This window comes from Labrus mixtus, chromosome 7 (assembly GCF_963584025.1).
Source record: "Labrus mixtus chromosome 7, fLabMix1.1, whole genome shotgun sequence".
Taxonomy (NCBI): Eukaryota; Metazoa; Chordata; class Actinopteri; order Labriformes; family Labridae; genus Labrus; species Labrus mixtus.
The window spans coordinates 23396892-23418747 of NC_083618.1; the positions used below are offsets into that span (position 1 = coordinate 23396892).

General features: G+C 44.5%; 1 protein-coding gene across 7 annotated transcripts in view; it reads left to right on the top strand.

The window, feature by feature from the left end:
* The window catches only part of ptprt (protein tyrosine phosphatase receptor type T), a 292314-nt gene that overhangs the window by 63644 nt on the left and 206814 nt on the right, over positions 1-21856 (top strand). For all 7 annotated transcript variants that reach the window (XM_061041736.1, XM_061041737.1, XM_061041738.1 and 4 more), the window contains exons 3-7: positions 8796-8956; positions 9477-9587; positions 11435-11516; positions 12929-13044; positions 15174-15348. In XM_061041736.1, the coding sequence (XP_060897719.1) occupies positions 8796-8956; positions 9477-9587; positions 11435-11516; positions 12929-13044; positions 15174-15348 (645 nt within the window). The remainder of the gene's footprint in view (positions 1-8795; positions 8957-9476; positions 9588-11434; positions 11517-12928; positions 13045-15173; positions 15349-21856) is intronic.

Here is a 21856-nt window from a genome sequence, read left to right on the forward strand (position 1 = left end):
ATGATGTTGTAGGGCCATTACACATTCAGGACACAGAACATATGGGTCCCAGCTCTTATGTATGTGTGTGTGTGTGTGTGTGTGTGTGTGTGTGTGTGTGTGTGTGTGTGTGTGTGTGTGTGTTTGGTGCCTCGGGGGGAATCGGTGTACTAAATGTGTGAAATGGGCCGAGGACCGATGTGATGTTTGTGTCGGACTCCAGTGATTCCCTTTGTCGTGCCTTTCATGACGATGATGATGATGATGATGATGATGATGGTGAAGATGACTCATTTTAATGCATCAACAGTGTTTTGTTTTTTTGTCCGGCCGAGTCACATCTGCAACCCAGCTGATGCCTCTTTAGTATTTCCTATATACCTCTCCTCAACTCCTTTCCTTGAACCCTCAAATGTCCTATGTCCTTAACCCTCTCTTCCCCTTATTTCCTTCTCAAGTCAAATTAATTTAGTCTTACATTTTTTAAATCTTGTTCCACCTCCTGACTCCTCGTTATATCACCTATGAAGGAAGTCTCTCTCCATCTTTCCCGTGCTTTATTGAGAAAAAACAGCGATTTAAAAAAAAACAGAAAATACAGAAATAAACTCTCTTTTTCTGGGGCTTAACATGCTACCTGCTGCTTCTAATGGAACAGAAATGACAGCTAGCACGTCCCCAAGCGATCTTAAGGAGGAAGGTGGGCTGTGTGTGTGTGTGCGTGTGTGTGTGTGTGTGTGTGTGTGTGTGTGTGTGTGTGTGTGTGTGTGTGCGTGTGCGTGTGCGTGTGTGTGTGTGTGTGATACCTTGTCTTTAACCAGCCTCCCACGCTTTTCATAACCAGTTTCCTGCTGCTGTAAAGGGACTCAGTAACTCCCCTATCCTCCCACACACACACACACATGCACACACACACAATAGAAACACAGACAGTGACGCAGTAATACAGAAACACACTCACGCACACACAGGAGGGATGTTCGGGGGACAATAAAACCTCGTTTTTTCCCCTTAATTTTGAACAAGACATCGTGGAAAGTGACTTTGACAAATGGACGGAGTGTCAGTAAAACTAACAAGACAGATGATCCTGAGATCTTTCCGCTGATTGTATTGAAATGTAAGCATTAAGGATTTGACTAAATATCAGAAGTGAATGGTTACTCTACAAGTAGGTCCACACAGGCGAAAAAATCCGGAGTATATTACGATATGATACGATGCTATGCGATGCTACACTATGTGATGCTATGCTATGCGATGCTATGCTATGCGATGCGATATGATGCTACGCTATGCTACGCGATACGATATGATGCTATGCGATATTATGCGATGCTATGCAATATAATGCAATGCTATGCAGTGCTATGCTATGCTATGCAATATTATGCTATGCTATGCTATGCGATATGATGCTACGCGATATGATGCGATGCTATGGGATACGATGCTATGCTGTGCTGTGCTATGCTATGCTATGCGATACGATAGGATATGGTTTGATACGGTATGATACACTTATTATCTCATTTGGGAAATGTTTCGTGGCCTCAACATGCTGCCAAACCTTTTTGCTTCCAGGTGAGTCCGGGTCACAAGCAGAGCAGTGCCACCTGTGTATATTGCCTTTAACATCACATTCACACATTTTTTTCTGCTAAATAATTTCTTCATAAAAAAATCATCTTCAATGTCTGTTTGTCTTTAGTAGGATGTGAAGATTTTATTAAGACATTAAAAGAAGCGCATACAAACACCGACATCTTAAGCTTATCTGACCTTTTAAATCAGATTCCACTTATCAAAGTCTCTATGATCTCATAAACAAAGAGATGTTTGAGCCGCGGAAGGCTTTAAGTGTGAAAACGTCCGGCTGGAGTACTCGCTCTGTGACTGAGCTATTTATTTCTCAGGTGTGTCTGAGTGTGTCTGAGTGTGTGTGTGTGTGTGTGTGTGTGTGTGTGTGTGTGTGTGTGTGTGTGTGTCTGTGTGTGTGTGTGTGTGTGTGTGTGTGTGTGTGTGTGTGTGTGTGTGTGTGTGTGTGTGTGTGGCTGTGTGTGTGTGTGTGTGTGTGTGCTTGTGTGGCTGTGTTTTAGAAGGAAATGAGAAAAACTGGTTAACAGGAGGGTTTTCTCAGATCAATACTAAAGGTGGGTCACACGGATCAATAGTAATAGTCTGGCCAGTTTACACACCAACACACACACACACACACACACACACACACACACACACACACACACAGACACACACACACACACGCGCGCGCACACACACTTAAATGCTCACATCGCACAATGACTTGGGTACTTTATAGAGTCAGATGGAGACTTGACAAATGAGAGATTAGTCTTCATATCTCATGTTTACAAATAAAAATCTGAGGCACTCTTTCTCGGTGCGATTCGGGGGTGAAGTTGCCACATTGGTACATTTTTCATTTGGTTTGGTTTGTGCGCCAAAAGCCTCGAATGCCATATGTTGTGTACCGTAGCCACCCGCCACTAGTTGGGGCTGCAGCTCCGGTCAGCTGCTCCTGCTGCCCTCTGACACCGGAGCAAACAGCATGACAGCCGAAGAATGGCCTCCAGTAGCGAGGTGCAGTTTGTCAGTATTTAGATCTATGAAAAGGAGATAAAAGTTATATGTCTGCTGTGTCAGGTTAATCTGGCATATCGAGTCAGCAGCCATGTGTAAACCACATTAAACTCACATTTTCACTGAAAGAGATTCTTTGAACCTTTCATTCCTTCGGTGGAAACTTGCAGAACCCATTTTGCAACCTGACTCTGCAGCCGCTCCTCCAAAGCAGCTGGGGGTTAAAAAGCTTTGCTCAAAGGCCATTCAGGGAGACACACACACACACACACACACACACACACACACACACACACACACACGATGCTTCTGCTGCCAATTGAAGAAGATAGCAAAAAAAAATCAGAGCAGGTTCTCCTCAGTGTTTGTGAAAACAGCTGCTCTCGTGTGTGTGCAGGAACGTTGTTGCTCTGAGTTGACCCACTTATTTTGATGTGTGCGTGTGTGTGTGTGTGTGTGTGTGTGTGTGTGTGTGTGTGTGTGTGTGTGACAACATGGCAGATTCATCAGTATTTCTCACGTCAGCAGATTGCACCTCTCTGACCTCGCGGCGCGGAGACAATGTGTGAAATGAGTCTCGTGTGTGAGTGATGGTTCATGTCATGGAAATGGATCTTTGGGATGTTTATTTTCTGATGTGTTTTGTTTTGCATGTGGAGGTGTTGGTGCACCTGTTTGTTGTTTTTGTGTCTTTGCTCTTCTGTATAAATTGGAGTTTGCAGAAGTGACGAGAGTTCACACATTTTCTTCTCCAGTAGAAGTAGATGATACTTGTATAAAAAACAGTGTCTGGAGAAAGGAGGAGCAGGGGTTCATCTTGTTTCCTGCTGTCAGCGTGTTGCAGCTGCAGCTCTGAAATGTGGTCACCTGTGTCTGCAGGACATTTGGCTGTTTGTGTGCAAAGCTAACGGAAGCTCACCTCGTATTTAGAGTGACTAAAACCATTCTTACTTCAAATCAAAGAACAGTGATGAGTGAAAATGATGAACAGTATCGTCAATACAGCCAGTAAAATAGTTGTCAGATATCTGGAACAGACAAGTTGTTAGGAAAGCAAAGTCTATCTTGTCCAGCTCTGACCGTCCTCTCTTAGAGGAATTTGTTCTTCTCCCCTGAGGTCGGAGGTACAGGCTGCCCAGGGCTAAGGCAAACAGAGATACATTTTCATATGTTCCTCGTGCAATTAATGCTCTTAATCTTCTTTAAATCCTTGACTGCACTTTCAAGCAGAGCTATTGCACTTTATATTTATTTATTTATACCATTTGTGTGAAACTTATTTTTTATATTTTATATTTGATATTTCTTGGTTGTATCTCATCAGGTTGTGTTGCACTGTCTTATGTTTGTTTATCTGTTGTGTTTTTGTGTCCACTGCTGCAAATCAAATTTCCCTTCCAGGGACAATAAAGATCTGAACTAAAATGTCTTCGCTCTGAATCTGCTGCTTGTGGTATGTCGGCCATGTTGGCTCCTTCACTTCCATCCATGCGGCTCTACAATCTCCTTGTCGCTCACAGACATCACATTCACTTGACGCCTTTTCTCCACCAAACGGTTTCACTCAACGTCTGTCTTCATAAATCTTTACCACCGTTTTCTTCAGGTTACATCTGTCCTGTGTGATAATGACCTGACGGACACACCGAGGAGTCAGCATGTGTGTCATTGTTTTTTGTTTAGGAGCCTGTTTTATAAATGTAAGGCTAGAAGGCAGGGGTTGAGATAAAGTTAGACTCGGCCTGTGTTTTTTCAAAGGTCACTGGCCCCCACTTTCGTAACCACTGGCCCAGGAACATCACTTTTGATTTATAAAATAACAATCAAGAGTTTACCCTTCACATGAAGAAAAAGAACGGATCTGATGCAACAAATTCATTGAGTTCTTCTTGCATTCCTACAGCTACCAAGCAAAGTACCAAACCAATTCTACTCGACTTATTTGTCCGCATATGTCACCATTGATTGGCACATTTTGCAAAAATCACAATATTTAGCTCCAATGTGTTCCAGCCGACTGAGGCGGTCCCTCTGTGTGGCTAGAACTTTCTCTCCATTCTGCTTTCAGACTCTCTGTCACTTTCCCTCCACTCTAACAGTGTTTTCTTGTCTTTGAATGTTTATTTTGGGTCATGGAGCTGGTGGTTTTCAAAATATTTCACCATGCTAGTTTAGAGAAATTTACTCTACAATCCGAGTCCAAGCTCAGGTGTGTTTTTTAGATACACAAGTATCTGTACTTCTACTCGAGGAGAAAATGTGTGACCTCTTTTCCAAACTCAAATTTCTAGACCATGGACACAAGCGGGACACAACAACAAACGGGTGCACTTACGCCTGTGCATGCAAAAACAAAACACATCAGAATATGTGTTAAACTCCTTTGCACCCCCCATGGAGACGGTCATCATGGCGAGGAGAGTCTCAAAGTCTTCTAGACGTATTGTCTCAAACGTCCAGTTGACCTGAATCTGTTTTATTTGAAAAATCATTTAAACGAAATTAATCCCTTTACAAAGAGCTTTAAAGAGCAGCAAGGGGCATCAAAATAAGTCTGTGTGTGTGTGTGTGTGTGTGTGTGTGTGTGTGTGTGTGTGTGTGTGTGTGTGTGTGTGTGTGTGTGTGTGTGTGTGTGTGTGTGTGTGTGTGTGTGTGTGTGTGTGTGTGCATGTTTGTGTGTAGGTGTGAATAAGAAATGTAATCAGGCTCGGTTCACTGTGGAAAGACCTGGTTAGAGACCTCAGCTAGATTACTTTAACGCACACACACACAAAACTGTTCGGAGTCAGACACACACACACACACACACACACACACACACACACACACACACACACACACAAACACACACACAGAGTCACTTAAAGCATCATTTTACTTCAGTAATAAGACACACTCCTTCTCTGCCAGGCAGCCACACAGTTATATACCATCGACAATATCAACACACACACTGTTACACTATACACATATAAAGCAGCACACACACAAACACACACACACACACTCACGCACGCCTGCACTGCTGCTGTGGATTAGATCCATTTAGCTCAGGTAGACATGATGGATGAAATCTCTTTTAGCCACCTGTTCCTGTTTACAGTGTGTGTGTGTGTGTGTGTGTGTGTGTGTGTGTGTGTGTGTGTGTGTGTGTGTGTTAAATCTGTTTGTGTGTCGGCTCCACAAGGTGGAACATTTATGTACCAGGTTCAGACGTTCTTTCTTGGTCATCATTTAAATTTAATAAAGATAGAAGTCATGAACATTGAAGGACTTGGTCTTGGATGGCACGTGGTCGTGAGTGTATCAAAATGTCTCTTAGACATAGAAAAACTTTATCTCCCAGAGGGCCGATGTCTGGTTAGGTTTCTTTAGGTACACATGAATCCTGCTGCTCTGCTGAGGATTATTCTTGAGTTTCATGCAGACTTCCCCGTGCGTGTGTTGATTGTAGCAAGAAGTTTTTTTTTACCTTTCTTTACGTTGCTCTCCTCTTCAAAAGTCACTGCTCTGCCCTTTAAAACCAAAATGCCACCAAGTTCTGCCCAAAGTTTCTGCTTTTATGCACCAGTAGCTGAAGGAACACACTCAACTTTTCATTACTCTTTTTCTTTTGTGTTGCCATATGGAGTCTTCATCAGTTATGTCATCACCATGCACATCCACACTATGCGATACGATGTGATAAGAGGCGATGCTATGCTATGCTAAGCTATGCAATGCTTTGCAATGCGATACGATGCGATAAGATGTTATATGATGCGATACGAGGCTATGCGATGCGATATGATGCTATGCTATGCAATTCAACGCGATGCGATATGATGCTATGCTATGCTATGCAATGCTATGCGATGCGATATGATGCTACGATAAGCTACGCGCTGCAATGCAATGCGATATGATGCGATACTAGGCTATGCGATGCGATATGATGCTATGCGATGCGATATGATGCTATGCTATGCGATATGATGCTATGCTATGCTATGCGATGCGATATGATGCTATGCGATACGATGCGATATGATGCGATCCCAACACAATTAAAAACAGAAAAAAAGGAGATATATGAAGTATAAGAAATGCATTAATTCAGTACTCTTTCACACCATTTGCACAGAGTGAACACGCACACAGGGACACTGTTAGACCTGCACGGTCACACCTGCTTGATTCAGTATCTCTCCTCTCTCCAAACAGTCCCCGAGTCACTCTAACTCTCAGCCCTGCTGGTGGCAGTCAGCCAAATGGAGCCGGCCGACCCATAAAAGCTCCATCCTGCACCATAAAGCAGAGACTAAAACACACTTAAAGCTCGAGTCGACAGAGAAAATGTGTTTTATGTTGTGGTTCAGAAGCCTCGGGGCGTGCAGACATTAAGACGTTGATATACGGCTCGGGTGACGAGAAGAGCTCGAGGTGTTTCTGTGTTTTTTTGCTGCATCGAGCATTAAGTGAAAGTCGCACACAAACTTGGCAGATCAATTCTGCAGCAAACAAGTGCTTTTTTTTATTACTCTGCTATTAGTGCTGGCAAGGAAGAGAGTGGAAACGTTGTCCGAGTTTATGATCTGCTTTCAAGAGTGCAGAAAGTCAAATCAGTTCTGCAAGCTGCTCTTCAATTTGACGAGTAAAAGAAGACGAACAGCAGATGCAGAGCGGAGGTATCAGAAGGTCAAAGCCAGCCCGGCCTCAACACACATGAGGGAACACTGTCTCCATGAAATGCTTACAAAAACATTTTCTGTTACTGCTGCAACCACAGCTTCAGGACTTTAAAAAAAAAATGTTCAAAGGAGTGAATGTTTCATCCTTTTCTATAGGGATGTCACACTCAGAATCAGAATCCAAATCTGGTTTATTGCCGACTGAGTTTACACATATAAGGAAATGTATGTCTGTGTGCTTGTGCAATAACAATCATAGAGGCAGAATAAATATAATAAAAGCTAAAAAAAAAAAAAGAGCAGTACTTCAAGTACCGTCAAGGAGCTTCAATAGACACAAAACAGAAAAAAGGGAAAAGGTTCCATGCAGGATCTGTACAGTCTGCAGGTATGTGCATGATTAAAAGTGCAGTCAGGAACATTTTTCACTGCAGCTTGCAAACACAACATTCAAACTGGCCCCCTCCTCCTCCTGGGCTCATCACCCCTCAGAAACCCCGCCCTCTGCAGGATGTAGTCTGTACATTTACTGCCTATACCGACACTGCAAGCTAACACACACTAGCACAAGTTAACCGCCTGTGTTTGTCACCTGCCTGTTCAACAGGAAGCAGACCAACTCCACGTCCACGAGTAAAAGACAACACAAGGTTCACGCTCGTTTTAGAACGAGCTTTATCCGCTTGGAGTTTCTCCTCACTGTGATTATATTTTCTCTTCTTTACTGCTACGTCCACGTCCGTCATATTCACCAGTTTGAATCTCGTCAGTCTGAATTGTATCCACTCCTAAACTCACCTGCTGCGCTGTCATTGGCTGGAGGAAACACACCAGCTCCCCACCCAGAAACGTCCCGAGTCAACCAGAACAAAGCAGAACAGTAAAATCTAGTCAGAGGACAGAGTCTCTGCAGACACAGTCACCACCACACATGTATGGAGACCCAGAAGAGACGATGGAGCAGCTTCACTTTAGGAGAAGTCTGAATTTTATTTTGAAGGAAGAAGCCGCTGACTCCTTCTTTAAGGTTGACGGAGTGATGTGAACGATGTAGACAATTTGAACAAATCTAACACACACAAAAAAAGAATGCATCTGAAGGGAGAACCTGCACTAGCTTGAGGTAAAGTCATCGTAAGTCGTTCCAAAGCTGGGATGTAGGAGGTTGGTTTCCAGATGACACTGACATTCTTTGAGCGCTGTGCAAGAATTGACATTTTACACACACGCAAAACAAAATTCTCATGTGTAGTGAGTGGCCTGCATGCTTTTGCAATATGCAAGATAAAAGAATAATTTTCATAAAAAATGACTCAATAAGTGGTTGTTCAAAGTGCTTTTGTTAGCCCGTTGTTGTGATGTCACCAAAGCCTGTCATGCTGCAAAGCCTCTTCGGCCACAAGGATCCTTTAAACACTTTTCAGTTCTGTGCTCTGGAGTTTCTTTTGGACGATATCCTCGGCGCAGTTCTCTGCGTTTAAAGCTCACCTGTTCTACTCTGATCATATTTAAACCTTCTCTCTTCCTGTGCGTGTGTGTGTGCAGGTTCGTTCATGGTGGTGAACGCTTCGGGCCGGGCGTCGGGGCAGAAGGCTCACCTCTACATGCCCACCTTGAAGGAGAACGATACCCACTGCATCGACTTCCTGTACTCGCTGTCCAGCAGGGACGGAGCCAGCCCGGGCACGCTCAACGTTTACATCAAGGTGTGTGTGTGTGTGTGTGTGTGTGTGTGTGTGTGTGTGTGTGTGTGTGTGTGTGTGTGAGAGTGAGTGACAGGCGGTTAGAGATGGATTGACAGATGAGGGTGCTGATAGGGTGAACAGATTTAACAGGTAAACAAACAGACAGACCTCTGTTCTCTGTCAGGGAGGGGGGAGCCTGCCCCGGGGCTTTGTGTGTGTGTGTGTGTGTGTGTGTGTGTGTGTGTGTGTGTGTGTGTGTGTGTGTGTGTGTGTGTGTGTGTGTGTGTGTGTGTGTGTGTGTGTGTGTGTGTGTGTGTGTGTGTGTGTGTGAGAGAGAGAGAGAAAGACTCAGTTTGCCCTGGTGTACTGTCTTAGATAGTATGGTTAAGACCATCAGTAAATTATTTTGTTTGTGCAGGACTTTGCTTGCAAGTTTTGTTATCCAGTAAAAATCTAAAGTTTTCACCATCTGAACCTGCAGACGTCCCGTTTCTTTTTTTTTCAATGACATGCTGTCTGTCGTACCTGTGCGTGCCTGCAGGTGAATGGAGGAGCTCAAGGTAACCCGGTGTGGAACGCCTCTGATACTGTCACCGAAGGCTGGGTGAAGGCTGAGCTCGCCATCTCGACATTCTGGCCCAACTCCTACCAGGTAACACACGCTATGACATAAAAACACACACACACACACACACACACACACACACACATCCCCCAATAACTGATATTAAAGTCATCAGAAATTGGTCTCCAAACACACTTAATATGTCGCTGTAAACAAGTGAAAAGACTGACAACACACGTCCCCCTCGAAGCAGCGGGAGCAACTTGGGCTTAAGCGTCTTGCCCTAGGTCACATCGACATGTGGCCGCAGGAGCTGGGGATCGAACCTGAGACGACCGCCGACTCTACCAACTGAGCCACAGTCTGGTCTCATTTTCAATCTGTATCGTTTGCCTACAGTGATAAATTCAAACGATATGAAAACAGAGGAGCAGAGCCGACATCAACACGTGTAGTCGAGTTATTCCACCAGAAATTCCGACCAATTAGAGAGCATTTTTATAAAGCTTCACCACTTTGAATACGACAAACCGGCCTCTCACATTAACGGCCGCTCTTGAATGACTCAGTGTGTATCGCTCCGTGCGAGGTGCATTCACCCTGCTGTGTTGTTTTATTGAGGCGTCGCAGTGGAGGACGGTGTTTTACCTTCGTGACTGAGCTGCGTTCAGTAAATGAAGGCACCTCTGTGACGCACACACACACATACATTGGAGACTCAGAGGTAACCAATGAAATGGAAATGTTTCCCTGCCTAATGACGACTCACCTCCCACCGAGAAGCGATACTTTCTTCTGTCAGAACGGACAAAAACATTTTCATATTAAAGGGAAGACGACTGCAAAGGCAGGGACAAACTCTTACCTCCTACTGCTCTCTTTTAAACCGGCAAAATTTGATCATACTTCCTTTTTATACTAATGTAAAACATGTTTATGGGGAGCACTTTCTCTGTAACTGAAAGAGGCCTCACACCCAGAGAAATGGGCGCAAAAGAAAACCTCAATTTTTCACACAAAGCAGACCTGTCCTGACTCCTAGAAACCCGACATCTCTGCTGGAGATTATATTTTTATCTTTATATTTTGAGGGAAAGAAAGAGGCTAAAGTTTTCCCAGAAGTCTTCAGTATTCACACTGAGTCGCAGCTTTTCCTGTCGAGGATCCTGACAAGTACAGCACAGAGGTTTGTGTAAAAGTGTGTGTGTGTGTGTGTGTGTGAGCATTTATGTGCAGGTCAGAGGTGCATGGCCCCATGACAGCCCCGCTGACTCCCTGTCACCCACTGAGCGCGTTCAGAGTCTGTGGGGGAGAGGAAAGGAAAGGAGTGACGTAATGGGAGAGAGAGATCCGATTATAGAAAGAGAGACAAAGAAGGGAGTGATGAAGGAGGAGGAGGAGGAGGAGGAGCATATGTGGTTGGCATAAGGATCGAGACAGAAGGATGGAGGGATGAAGTGAAAGAGGAAGAGTTGCTGACTTTCAGTGGAAAACTCCCGCAGGGTTTACATATGAGCTTCACAGGGGCGTCAAGATGTCACAGGAGGAAGAAGTAGAAATGTGTTTTCTCTTCTAAACCATCTTCAGCTACTTTTAGAGAAGGACCTCTTTCTGTATTTCTTTCTTTCTTTCTTTCATTCGCTCCTCGCTCCCTTCCTGCTTTGCCTCTTCCTTACTTCCTTCCTCCATCCGTCCTTCCTCCCTCCTTCCCTACATGTCTTTTTCGTCTTCCTTCCTTTGCTTCCTTCCGTCGATCCTACCATTTTTTCGAAATTATCCTTCCTTCTATCCTTCCTTTCTTCCTTCCTTCTTTTCTTCATCCATCCATTCCCTTTTTCCCTCTTCCTCTCCCTACTTTCTTTATTTCCTTCCTTCCTTCCTCCCTCCTTTCCTCGCTTCCTAGCTTTGTTGATTCTTCCCTACCTCTCTTTCAGGTAATATTTGAAGCAGTTTCGGTTCAGGGTCATCCAGGATTCATCGCCATCGACGACATACGAGTTCTGGCTCATCCTTGCCGTAAGTTTGTGTGTTTGTGTGTACATCTGTGTGTGTGTGTGTGTGTCTTAAGTACGGGTTGACCCTGCACAACTGTAGCCCACTGAGCATCATCTGTTTTATATCTCACACACACACACACACACACACACACACACACACACACATACACACACACACACACATAAGGGTTGGGGGGCGGGGTCAGCGCAGATTGTGAGGTTTGCAGACAGATTGCAGAGAGTGAAGAAGAAGGTCCAAACTCAGGGTCTTCATCACTCAAATCTGACAGAAACACTTTGCTTCACAAAACTCTGAGAGCTCGCCGCGACGCTCTGCGGCCTCTTTACCTCCCTCCGTCTGCTCACCGCTCCTCTCTCTCTCTCTCTCTCTCTCTGTCTCTCTCTCTCTCTCTGTCTCGCTCTCCCTCTGTCTCTCTCCCTCTCTCTCTCTCTTTTGTCTGTTCTTATTGGCTTATTAAGATATTTGATGACTGATTCATAACCACAACATAATCAGTGTTGAGATCGGTTGTGTTAATGAAGCATTGTTCTGCTGTAGCTGCATCAGCTCCTCTATTAGAGCTCAGATCATATCTTTGTTATTTGACTATTGTGTTGCTCAAATAACAACCTTTACTACGATAACAATACTAATCACCTTTCAGAGGGCTTAACAAAGGAAGCAGATTAAAAAGACATTGATACATCAGGTTGTGAAAGAAAATATAATTACTAATTAGGGTGAGTGACGATGGCCCATATTAGGGTCACACAACAATGTGTACTCTAACAGGCCGTTTGGAGATTTTCCCTTCATGACATCACAAAGGGCAGTAGCCTCTCCCCCAGGTGGGTGACACTCCCACAGCTAGGTGTTTGTTCTGCCCTCTGAGTCTGCCTTCTCACCGTAAACAATAGGACATAGAGCGAGAAAGCTCGAGTACACCCAAGCCCTTCCAGAGAGGGGGTGTGGTCAGACACAGCTCATTTACATATTTAAAGGTACAGACACAGAAACAGCCTGTTTTGAGCAGGGCTGAAATAGAGGGGTTTATAGACATGATCAAATACAGGATCAGAGTGGATTTAGAACAAGAAACTTCACACACATGTTTTGAGGAGCTCTGAGACTTATTTACACCGGTTGAAAAGGAGGAGGATATGTGACCTTTAAGAAACATTTTACACACAATTAATTTGGAAGGATTTTTTCGGAAGCCCTAAGCGGACATGTGCACGCAAACGTGAGAGTAAAATGTCTTTGTGAAATGATCAGTGCATTCTCTGTTAAACTGATCTCAGTCTGCAGACGTGCCGGTCTCAACCCGGAGTCAAAGTCACCAAAACTCTCCCTGTCTTCCTCATTGCTCCGTAGCCTTCCAGTGAGCGTGTCATAATACTCATGTTTGTGTATTTTTTTTGTTGTTGCAGGTAAAGCGCCTCACTTCCTGCGCCTGCAGAACGTGGAGGTGAACGTGGGTCAGAATGCCACGTTTCAGTGCACGGCTGGAGGGAAGTGGTCTCAGCACGATAAACTCTGGCTGCAGGTTAGTTTCTTTCTTCTCTGCAAACATGTGCATGGACGACTTCAGCGGAAAGTTAACATGCAGAACACTTATAAAGGAAGAGAGGTCAGAGGTTAAGATTAAAAGTAATATGAAGTTAGACGTCAGGGAGACATGATCGGTGTGTCTGCGACTGATCGATGAAATACTCGACTGAATATGTTGCAATAAAGTGCATGCATAAAGAGCCGATGTTGCAACCACGGGGATGAATTATTTATACGTTTTTAATAAAAAATAAAAAATTCAAGTACACTGTGGTGAACATCCCCAGCACTCCCAGCTCTATTTCAGGATTGATTAAAAGTCCTTGTTCAGCGCCGCACCGATGACTCCATCTCTGAACAAGTGGCAAGTGTGTGTGTGTGTGTGTAGGCTCGTTTGAATGCACGTGCACCGGAGAGCTTGCATGTTTTCACTGTATATTCACCACCTGAGAGCGCCGCTATGTACAGTAATGACATTTGCAATGGAGAGCAGTGACCCGACTGGCTGAAGGTCTGTTGGGTGAAGCATGTTTCTCCAAACAGGCAGATAATACTACAGCAGTAAAAGGAGATTGGATGTAGAGAAGGGGGAATTATATGCAGAGAAGCAGAGAACACTTTTTTTCACTTTCAAGTCTGCTCGATTTGTTTGATTCCTCCCCTATAGGTGATATCAATACGTTATCACTTCCTGTATTTTGGAATCACTGTGTAGTGATACAGTTTGCTGGTATAATGCTTAAGGGTTTAGACCAAGACCAAGACAGGATTAAAACAATCTTAAACTCAATTCTTTAAGGCTTTATATGCGATTTTTCACACTTAAATGTAATAGAAATCAAGTATATCCTCTGAAGATAACTCTGTGAGTAATGACTGTCTACAATGGGTTTGACACACGAGTCCCACTGTCTGTGATGCTTTCTGAGTTTTCCGAGTCCAATCTTCACTTTGTTTACATCGCCAGGAAGGCCGGCCGGCTCATCCCCTCGCGTATCAAAGTTGTTTAATTGAGGGACTAGAGAAAAGAAGAATAACATCCTGTACTCACTGCTTAACTTCGTTTCTAGATCACGGTCATTTCGGGTAAATTTACATGCAGTGTGAAGATACGAGCATAATAAAGGTCGCTAGCATTAGCATGCTAACACAACAATGCAGCGCAAGTTGTTTTGGTTTCATGCTGGTGCTCAAGGGGGACGTCTGCTGGATCAAAAAATCACATATAAAGCCTTTAAACAGACAGGCAGCCAGTGGAGGGAAGCGAGGAGAGGAGTGATGTGATATCGTCTGTTGAAATCAGAAAAAGCTTTTTCAGCCGCTGCAATTTGGACCAGTTAGAGGCAAGTAGTGTCAAAGTACACAAAATCAGTCTTGGTCTTAAGACCACTTTTTGAAGGGCTGGAATCTAAAACATTTTTACTCTGTCTTGTCTCGGTCTCTGGGTGGACTCCAGATTTTAAAATCAAGACCGGGCAAGACCACCACTGATCGGCTATATTTCCACGTCCTTACTGAGATTAGAAAGAAAACTCCTCTTTCTTAAAGAACAAATCATTTCAATTCATTCATATTTGATTTTTATCCCCTGGTTATGGTGGCTACCTTCCTGGTGTTGCGGTCTCAGTGAGTGACACGGCCCCTAAACACAAGATGATGATTTTTCTGTGATATTTATGGTCTTGATCTTGTCTCGGTCTCGCCCTGCCTTGGTCTTGGTCCTGATCCCTCGGTCTCGGTCTTGTCTTGGTCTCAGAGCACTCTGGTCTCGGTTTACTGTGGTCTTGACTACAACACTATAGGTCAGGTGGTTCAGTTGAGAGAAGGTCAGATGAAGCATGAATAACTCTTGTCAGCATGTGAGAGAGATTTTGGTTGATCCTATGTTGTCGTATCTTTGTCTGTTTTATGTATGTTTTTTCCTTAAGCTCCTGGAAGTGAAATTCTTATTTGCAATATAGTTTTAAGGGACACATTTTGTTTTTATTTGCACAAACTTCAGGATTCTCTTCTGATTCACTTCTCATCGTGTTAGAGCTGAACAAGTCGAGGCCTCTTCTCGAGCCATTTTGCACAAACACCATGCTCCAATTTCCTGATCCTCTCCCCTTTCCCGTCATGCAGCAGTGGAACGGTAAGGACACGGCGCTGATGGTGACCAGGGTGGTGAACCATCGGCGTTTCTCTGCGACCGTCAGCGTGGGCGACACATCGCAGCGCAGCACCAGCCGCTACCGCTGCGTCATCCGCTCCGACGGCGGCTCCGGGGTGTCCAACTACGCCGACCTCATCGTAAAAGGTACATTGTTGTTTTATTTTTTTCCATTCTTTATAAAGAAGAGGTGGGAAAAAGAAAGTACGAGTCGCTTTAAAGACGAGTGTTTGTGCTGAATTTCAATGTGTGAAAAGAAACGCAGCGTTTGACAAATCCTGTCAGAGAGGATGCTCGAAAAATGGGACGACTTCTTCAGAGTGGAGTGAGTGTGAAACAAGCCCGGGTTGTGGTTGTGCAGATGTGTGTGTGTGTGTGTGTGTGTGTGTGTGTGTGTGTGCGTGTGTGTGTGTGAGAGTCAGTGTGTGGTTGGCGGTTGCTCATTAGCGCTGTGAGAATGCTGAGGACTGAATACTGAGCAGACTTCAGAGCAGTGACTAGAACCCACAATGAGCCCTCTTTCACTGCATCTCTGTCTGTCTCTGTCAGACTTTGAGCTTATTTTCCTCTCGTCTTCTCTGCGTCTGCATCTTCGCTCCTTTTCTCGCCACAAACCCCCCCCCCCCACCCCCCCACACTCCCCACTCACTCGGGCTGTGTCGACATCGCTGTTCAAACCCACAAAGATCCTATTTCATATTCTACTCAGGATTCAAAAGTGTCCAAGGTTACCAAAAAGAAATATGCAGCCTTAACATGTTGGATTGTTCTCAATTTTTTAACGTCATCAAATAGAGTAGATTCACAAAAAGAATGCAGAAGAAGAAGTGGAGGAGTGTTACCGCTGCTCACCACTATCGAGCCCTTTCATTGTCTACGTGTAGCGCAAATTTGTAGACTTCCTGTTGGGTTTTGGGTATGGGTCCAAGAGACTTTTTTTTTTTTAGGTGTGGTCATGTTTAATATGTGAACTAAAATTTAGAATTCTAGGTTTAACATGCTGCAGGGGCTGAATGTTTGACATTTTTAAAGGTTCACTGAGCCATTTTGCCATGCCCACTCACTAAACCCATGTCAGATTTGTTTGACTGAAGTTTCATGACTGTACAACTATCCTAATCTCTTCATATAACTACTTCCTGTTTGATGTCAAATGACACATCTGTGTGGCAACAGCGTTTGACTCAGCACAGGTACACACTACATCCTGCAGTGAGTGTGGCGGTTAATCCAGGAGGAAGTTTGAATGTTGAGTTCACAAACTGCTACTGACTCCACCTTTGAACTTTGGACCTCTCTGAAAATAGCGTTGATGCATTTCATCAGACAAAAAAAAGTCCAGGTACTCTTTTGCATGCACACATATTTATTGGGGAAAAAAACAGGAAAGTTTGGACATGTGCAGAAGAGGTATGACACCTGAGACGGCTTGTTTGAGGAGCGCCTCGTGAAAAAGATCAAATTAAAAGGAGTGTTGCTTTCTTTAGGTATCACAGACCGACAACATGAAAGGTGAACATTAGTACAGAAGGGTTTCTTTAAGTTGCTTTTATCAGGTTTATTTATAAAACAACATGCTGTCATGGAAGTCTAAACTGCTTTGTTGAGCTAGCTTGAGACTTTTCAGTGAATCTTGTTTATTTTTTACTTCCATGTGCCCCCCCCCCCCCCCCCCCCCGTGCTGCGAGGGGAATGAAGTTAGTTTGTTTTTAATAGAATTTAAATGAAATGACTGAAATGCATTTAAATGTATGTAGAGGCAGAGTGGCCTAAATGATGTTCTCGATGCATATTTTCTGTGAATTATGCTGTTAACTTTATGTGCTGTGAAGGATGTTTAGTCTGCAGGGAGGCTGCAGTGTGTGTGTGTGTGTGTGTGTGTGTGTGTGTGTGTGTGTGTGTGTGTGTGTGTGTGTGTGTGTGTGTGTGTGTGTGTGTGTGTGTGTGTGTGTGTGTGTGTGTGTGTGTGTGTGTGTGTGTGTGTGTGTGTGTGTGTGTGTGCTGTTTTGATTAGATGATAGTCCTGGGACTGACACTGTCATTACCATCTGTTAACAGAACACACACACACACACTCTGTACTGCTCATGAAAATTGTGTGTGTGTGTGTGTGTGTGTGTGTGTTGCTTCCCCTGCTGAATGATGTGTCTCCTGGCATATATGTGTTTCATCATGTGTGTGTGTGTAGGTGTGTGTGTAGGTGTGTAGGTGTGTGTGTGTGTGTGAGGCTCAGGTGCTGTTGGCCATGCATTGTGTCAGGGGAGTAGCTCATGCCAACACATTAAACAAGAGAAATATGCACACACACACACATCCGTGAGCCCACCTCCCTGCAGCCCTCCATGTGTGTGTGTGAGTGTGAGTGTGTGTGCGTGTGTGTGCAGTGTGTGTTGCCTAAAACGTGCATAGATGATTCTGATTTGTTTATTTTTTTGGTTTTTCATCTTACTCATCCATGTGTGTTGTGGTGGGATCATCTGTTTGCAGCTGAATTTGTCTCTGTATGTGTGTGTGTGTGTGTGTGTGTGTGTGTGTGTGTGTGTGTGTGTGTGTTTGTCTTTTCATATGTGCGTTCATGCGTGAGGTGTCACAGTTAATTGTGTGTCCAAATTAATTTTGTGTATGCATGTTTGTGTGTGTTTTCTGCTGAGCTGCTAAGTGAAATCAGGGTTAATGAGACACACTCCTCATGTTACACTGCCCTCTCTCAGTGTGTGTGTGTGTGTGTGTGTGTGTGTGTGTGTGTGTGTGTGTGTGTGCGTGTGTGTGTGTGTAAAGAGCTCATGCATGCCAGTTAATATGTGACACAGCACTCTTGTCCTGCTGAACAGATGATGTCTTCCTCGCTGAATTAGTGAAAAATGCTGAATGTGGCCTCCGCTTTTTTAGGCTCTTGAATAATGAATGTCCGGGCTGCATCCTGCGGTGGGCACGTCTGAAGACGACTACGTCAATGCGGTGCGTTAAAGGCTGTCACATTTTGAAGGCTCCTTCAAATGCGGCCAATAAATGAAGGATCCGTCTGTTGCGTCCTTTGTGGCCCAACATATCCCATGATCCATTGCTCTGTGGCAACTGAGTAATACAATTTTTAAAAGTAAGGAACCGGTTTGAAGTCAATCGAGTAGCTACAAATACAAAAAACGAACAGGGCGGTGAAACGTCAAGCTAAAATAATAAGTTAAATGACGCTTTATGATGCTAGTTATGTTAGCTAGTTCTGATGCAGCAGTTCTTGCTAGGTGACAGAGGTGGAGCTTAGAAAGGCAAAGGGCAGGGACATCTGGTGACGCAAACGGGGGTCTCCTCTCAGCTGGAAAAACTCAGGACCATCCTGACCAGCTGCAAGACATCACATCAGCTGGCTCCATCCCTCCGCAGGACAAAATCCGGGGTCATCACACATCATCAGAACCTCTGATAACATGGCCGACAAGCGTGCTGCAACAGTCAGGAAATTACCCATTGACTTTTTTCCCCAAAGCAAGTTTTCCAAAAAGCAGGGAAGTTTGCAGACACACACAGACTCTGCTCCTGTGTGTGTCTCATGTCGAGCAGATGCAGTCAGAGCCCCCAGGGCAACAAGGTCTCAACCAAACCCCCAACTGGGCTCCTGTGTCTGAGCGTGTGTGTGTGTGTGTGTGTGTGTGTGTGTGTGTGTGTGTGTGTGTGTGTGTGTGTGTGTGTGTCAGAGAGTCTGCTTGCTTGCATGCTGACATGTTTGAGTCCTGGCGAGATGAATGAAGCCGTTTTTTTGGTTGTGTATCGGCTGTTTTATTGTGTGTTGTGTTTTTGTGTTATATGTGAGCGTTTGGGCATCAGTGTGTGTGTGTGTGTGTGTGTGTGTGTGTGTGTGTGTGTCCTGTCTGTCAGAGATAAGACTCAGTGGGGCGTAGCAGAGATGCAGGAGAGCCACTGTCAGTCGCTGCCCTGTGGACACCATGCAGAGTGTGTGTGTAGAATAGTGCTACATGTTTTTAAGCCTCCCCAGGCGCTCATAAAGCTGATGGTAGTCCAAGAATCAGACCCTGCAGAGCCGCCACATTCTGCTAGTGTGTGTGTGTGTGTGTGTGTGTGTGTGTGTGTGTGTGTGTGTGTGTGTGTGTGTGTTCCCCGTCCTCTTCTCTGTGTCTCTTCCCTGAAAAGTAAATCAATAGGAGAGTGGACAGCTCAGCCTGCAGTGTCAGAGCTGTTGGAGCCCGCTGACGCTCTGAACTCCCACTGGGTGTGAACGCAACACAACCTCCAATTTAGAGAAATAACTGCTTGAGAAGTGTCTCCGACTTCTGAGGAGGAGGATTTTCTTAAAATGAGATGTCAGACATTACAATTCTGCAATTCATTCAAAGTTCTTTTATCCAGTCGATGAACACCAGAGAGGGAGGACGACACAAGCAAGCATCTACACAATGACAGGCAGTCGTTCTGCTGCTTTTGGATCATCTGCAGGGGTTTATGGACCAGCTGCTAGTAAGGAGTGACATTACAGAAAAGTTGTGGCATGACACTGAATGAAATGATGTCACCTTCTTCATGAATCGTTATTTTAGAATTCAGTAAATTCCTCAAAACAGGCGCCATCCAAAAGATCGAGAAGTGAGTCTGTAAGAAAGAAACAGTCCTAAAAGAGTTTGCTGCCAATGCTGTCATTCTTCTCAAACTTGCGCAGTGGGCAGCTCTGTTGCCTCAGCGACAGCGAGGAGGTTCCTGGTTTGAATCCCCGTCTGACAGGAGCCTCTCTGTGTGGAGTCTGCATGTTCTTGACATGCTCGTTAGGTTAACTGCTGCCTCTGAATGTGGGTGTGGCTCGTTGTCTGTCTCTATATGTCAGCCCTGTGATTGGCTGGAGACCAGTCCAGGGTGTAACCCCGCATCTGGCACGATGACAGCGGGGATAGGCTCCAGCCGCCATGCGACCTCCAAACAGGAAACGGGGAAAAAGTTGTTAAAAAAAAAACGAGGTAAACATGGAGAACTTTTGTCTCAGGCACGCACAAAGAAATGTTTCTTAGATTGCCAGAAAAGAAAATTCCTAACAAAGTGAGTAAGCAGAAAATGTGTTGCCACCGAGGCTCAGCAGACGGAGCAAACGTTGCACATTCACAAATGAAATCAAAACGTCTTCAGCGTGATCTGAGATTGCTTTAAAAAATTGAGGTCCGGCTCCTACAAGTCAGTTGCTGTAATGCAGATAGAAGTGGAGGTGATCTGATGAGATGTACTGTACGACACAGGCAGCAAAGAAGAAAAAAAAAAAAAAAAACAGTAAATGACATAAAATCATGAAAAATACAACAGTGGAGACAAGAACAAATATCTGAACCCTGCAGAGAGAAACCTGTCAAAGAAAGCAAACTGCATTTTCTCTGAGAAGTTAGTTTATCTGCCTATGTGATGGATTGTGTGTGTGTGTGTGTGTGTGTGTGTGTGTGTGTGAAGCATCTATCCTTGCAGTGAACACCTCACCTGCCTCTTAAACCTGGTCCTTGGGGCTTGCCGTAGGGGATGTGTGTTTTTGTGAGTGTGTGTGTTCTGTTGCTTGCAGGTTTGTCATGCTGTTGGTATTCTGTATCCATCTGCCTTTGTGTGTGTGTGTGTGTGTGTGTGTGTGTGTGTGTGTGTGTGTGTGTCAGAGAAAGTGGACACTTCACACAGAATTTGTGAGGAGAAATATAAGTAATGCATGAACAGGTAGGGCGAGCAGAGAAGGAGTGGAGGTGAGAAAAAAAAGAAGAGAAGAAGGTAGAGAAGGAGAGGAAAGAAGGTGAAGCGAGGGGAAAAAGGAGGCAGCGAGGAGGTGAAAAGTTGAAATCGAAGATTGAAAAAGTCTAAGACGATGGATGTGAGGAAGCAAAAAGAGGGGAATGGAAAGTGGAGACGCAGACAAGAAGGGAGGGGAAAGAAGAAGAAGAAAATAAGTTGCAGTAATGACACAAATAAGAAAGTCAGGTCTGAACCAGAGAAGAAGAAAAGGCCGAGCTGACAGGTTCAATCCTAACATCTCACTGACCTCCATCCTGTGTGTGTGTTCATGCAGATAAGAGCGTTTAAAAAAAAACAGATTAAGCAGCAGAGACGTGTCCACTTGGAGCGTCCTGCTGCTTCTCTCCCGTGAAGCCGACAGAGTCTCATTTCATTTGTGACATTAAGAAGATCAGTGTCTCCTTTAGGCCGTCATTTCTCCATTTTTAAACTTTCATCACCTCCCAGCTCAGAGTTCAAACTCCATGTGGGACCCGTCAGCTTACAGGAAGCGAGCAGGTACGAGTTTGAATGTCATGTTTGGGGACATTTTGGACAGATCTGATGAGTTAATTCAGCGAAATCTCCACCGAGCTGCTGAAATGGGATGAACATGGAAAGCAATGGTTGGTGCTGGTTTGTTACCCTGAACTCTACAGACGTATCCTCGCTGACAGTTTAAATGAGAAACAGTTCTTTTCAAACAGGAGACTTTGTGGATCCTGCAAACAATACAGAACAAAGAAGATTCTGTTAAACATCCGTTTTGATCTGCAGAGAATGTTTTCAGCAGCAGATGGCCGTCCTGAGAAACACTGCAGCGCCCAGCGTCTTTTATCAAAGCTCTCTGCCTTTTTGGTGCAGCTGCTCCGTAGTGCTGAATTCAAAATCGAACATTGTTATCTGATTAACG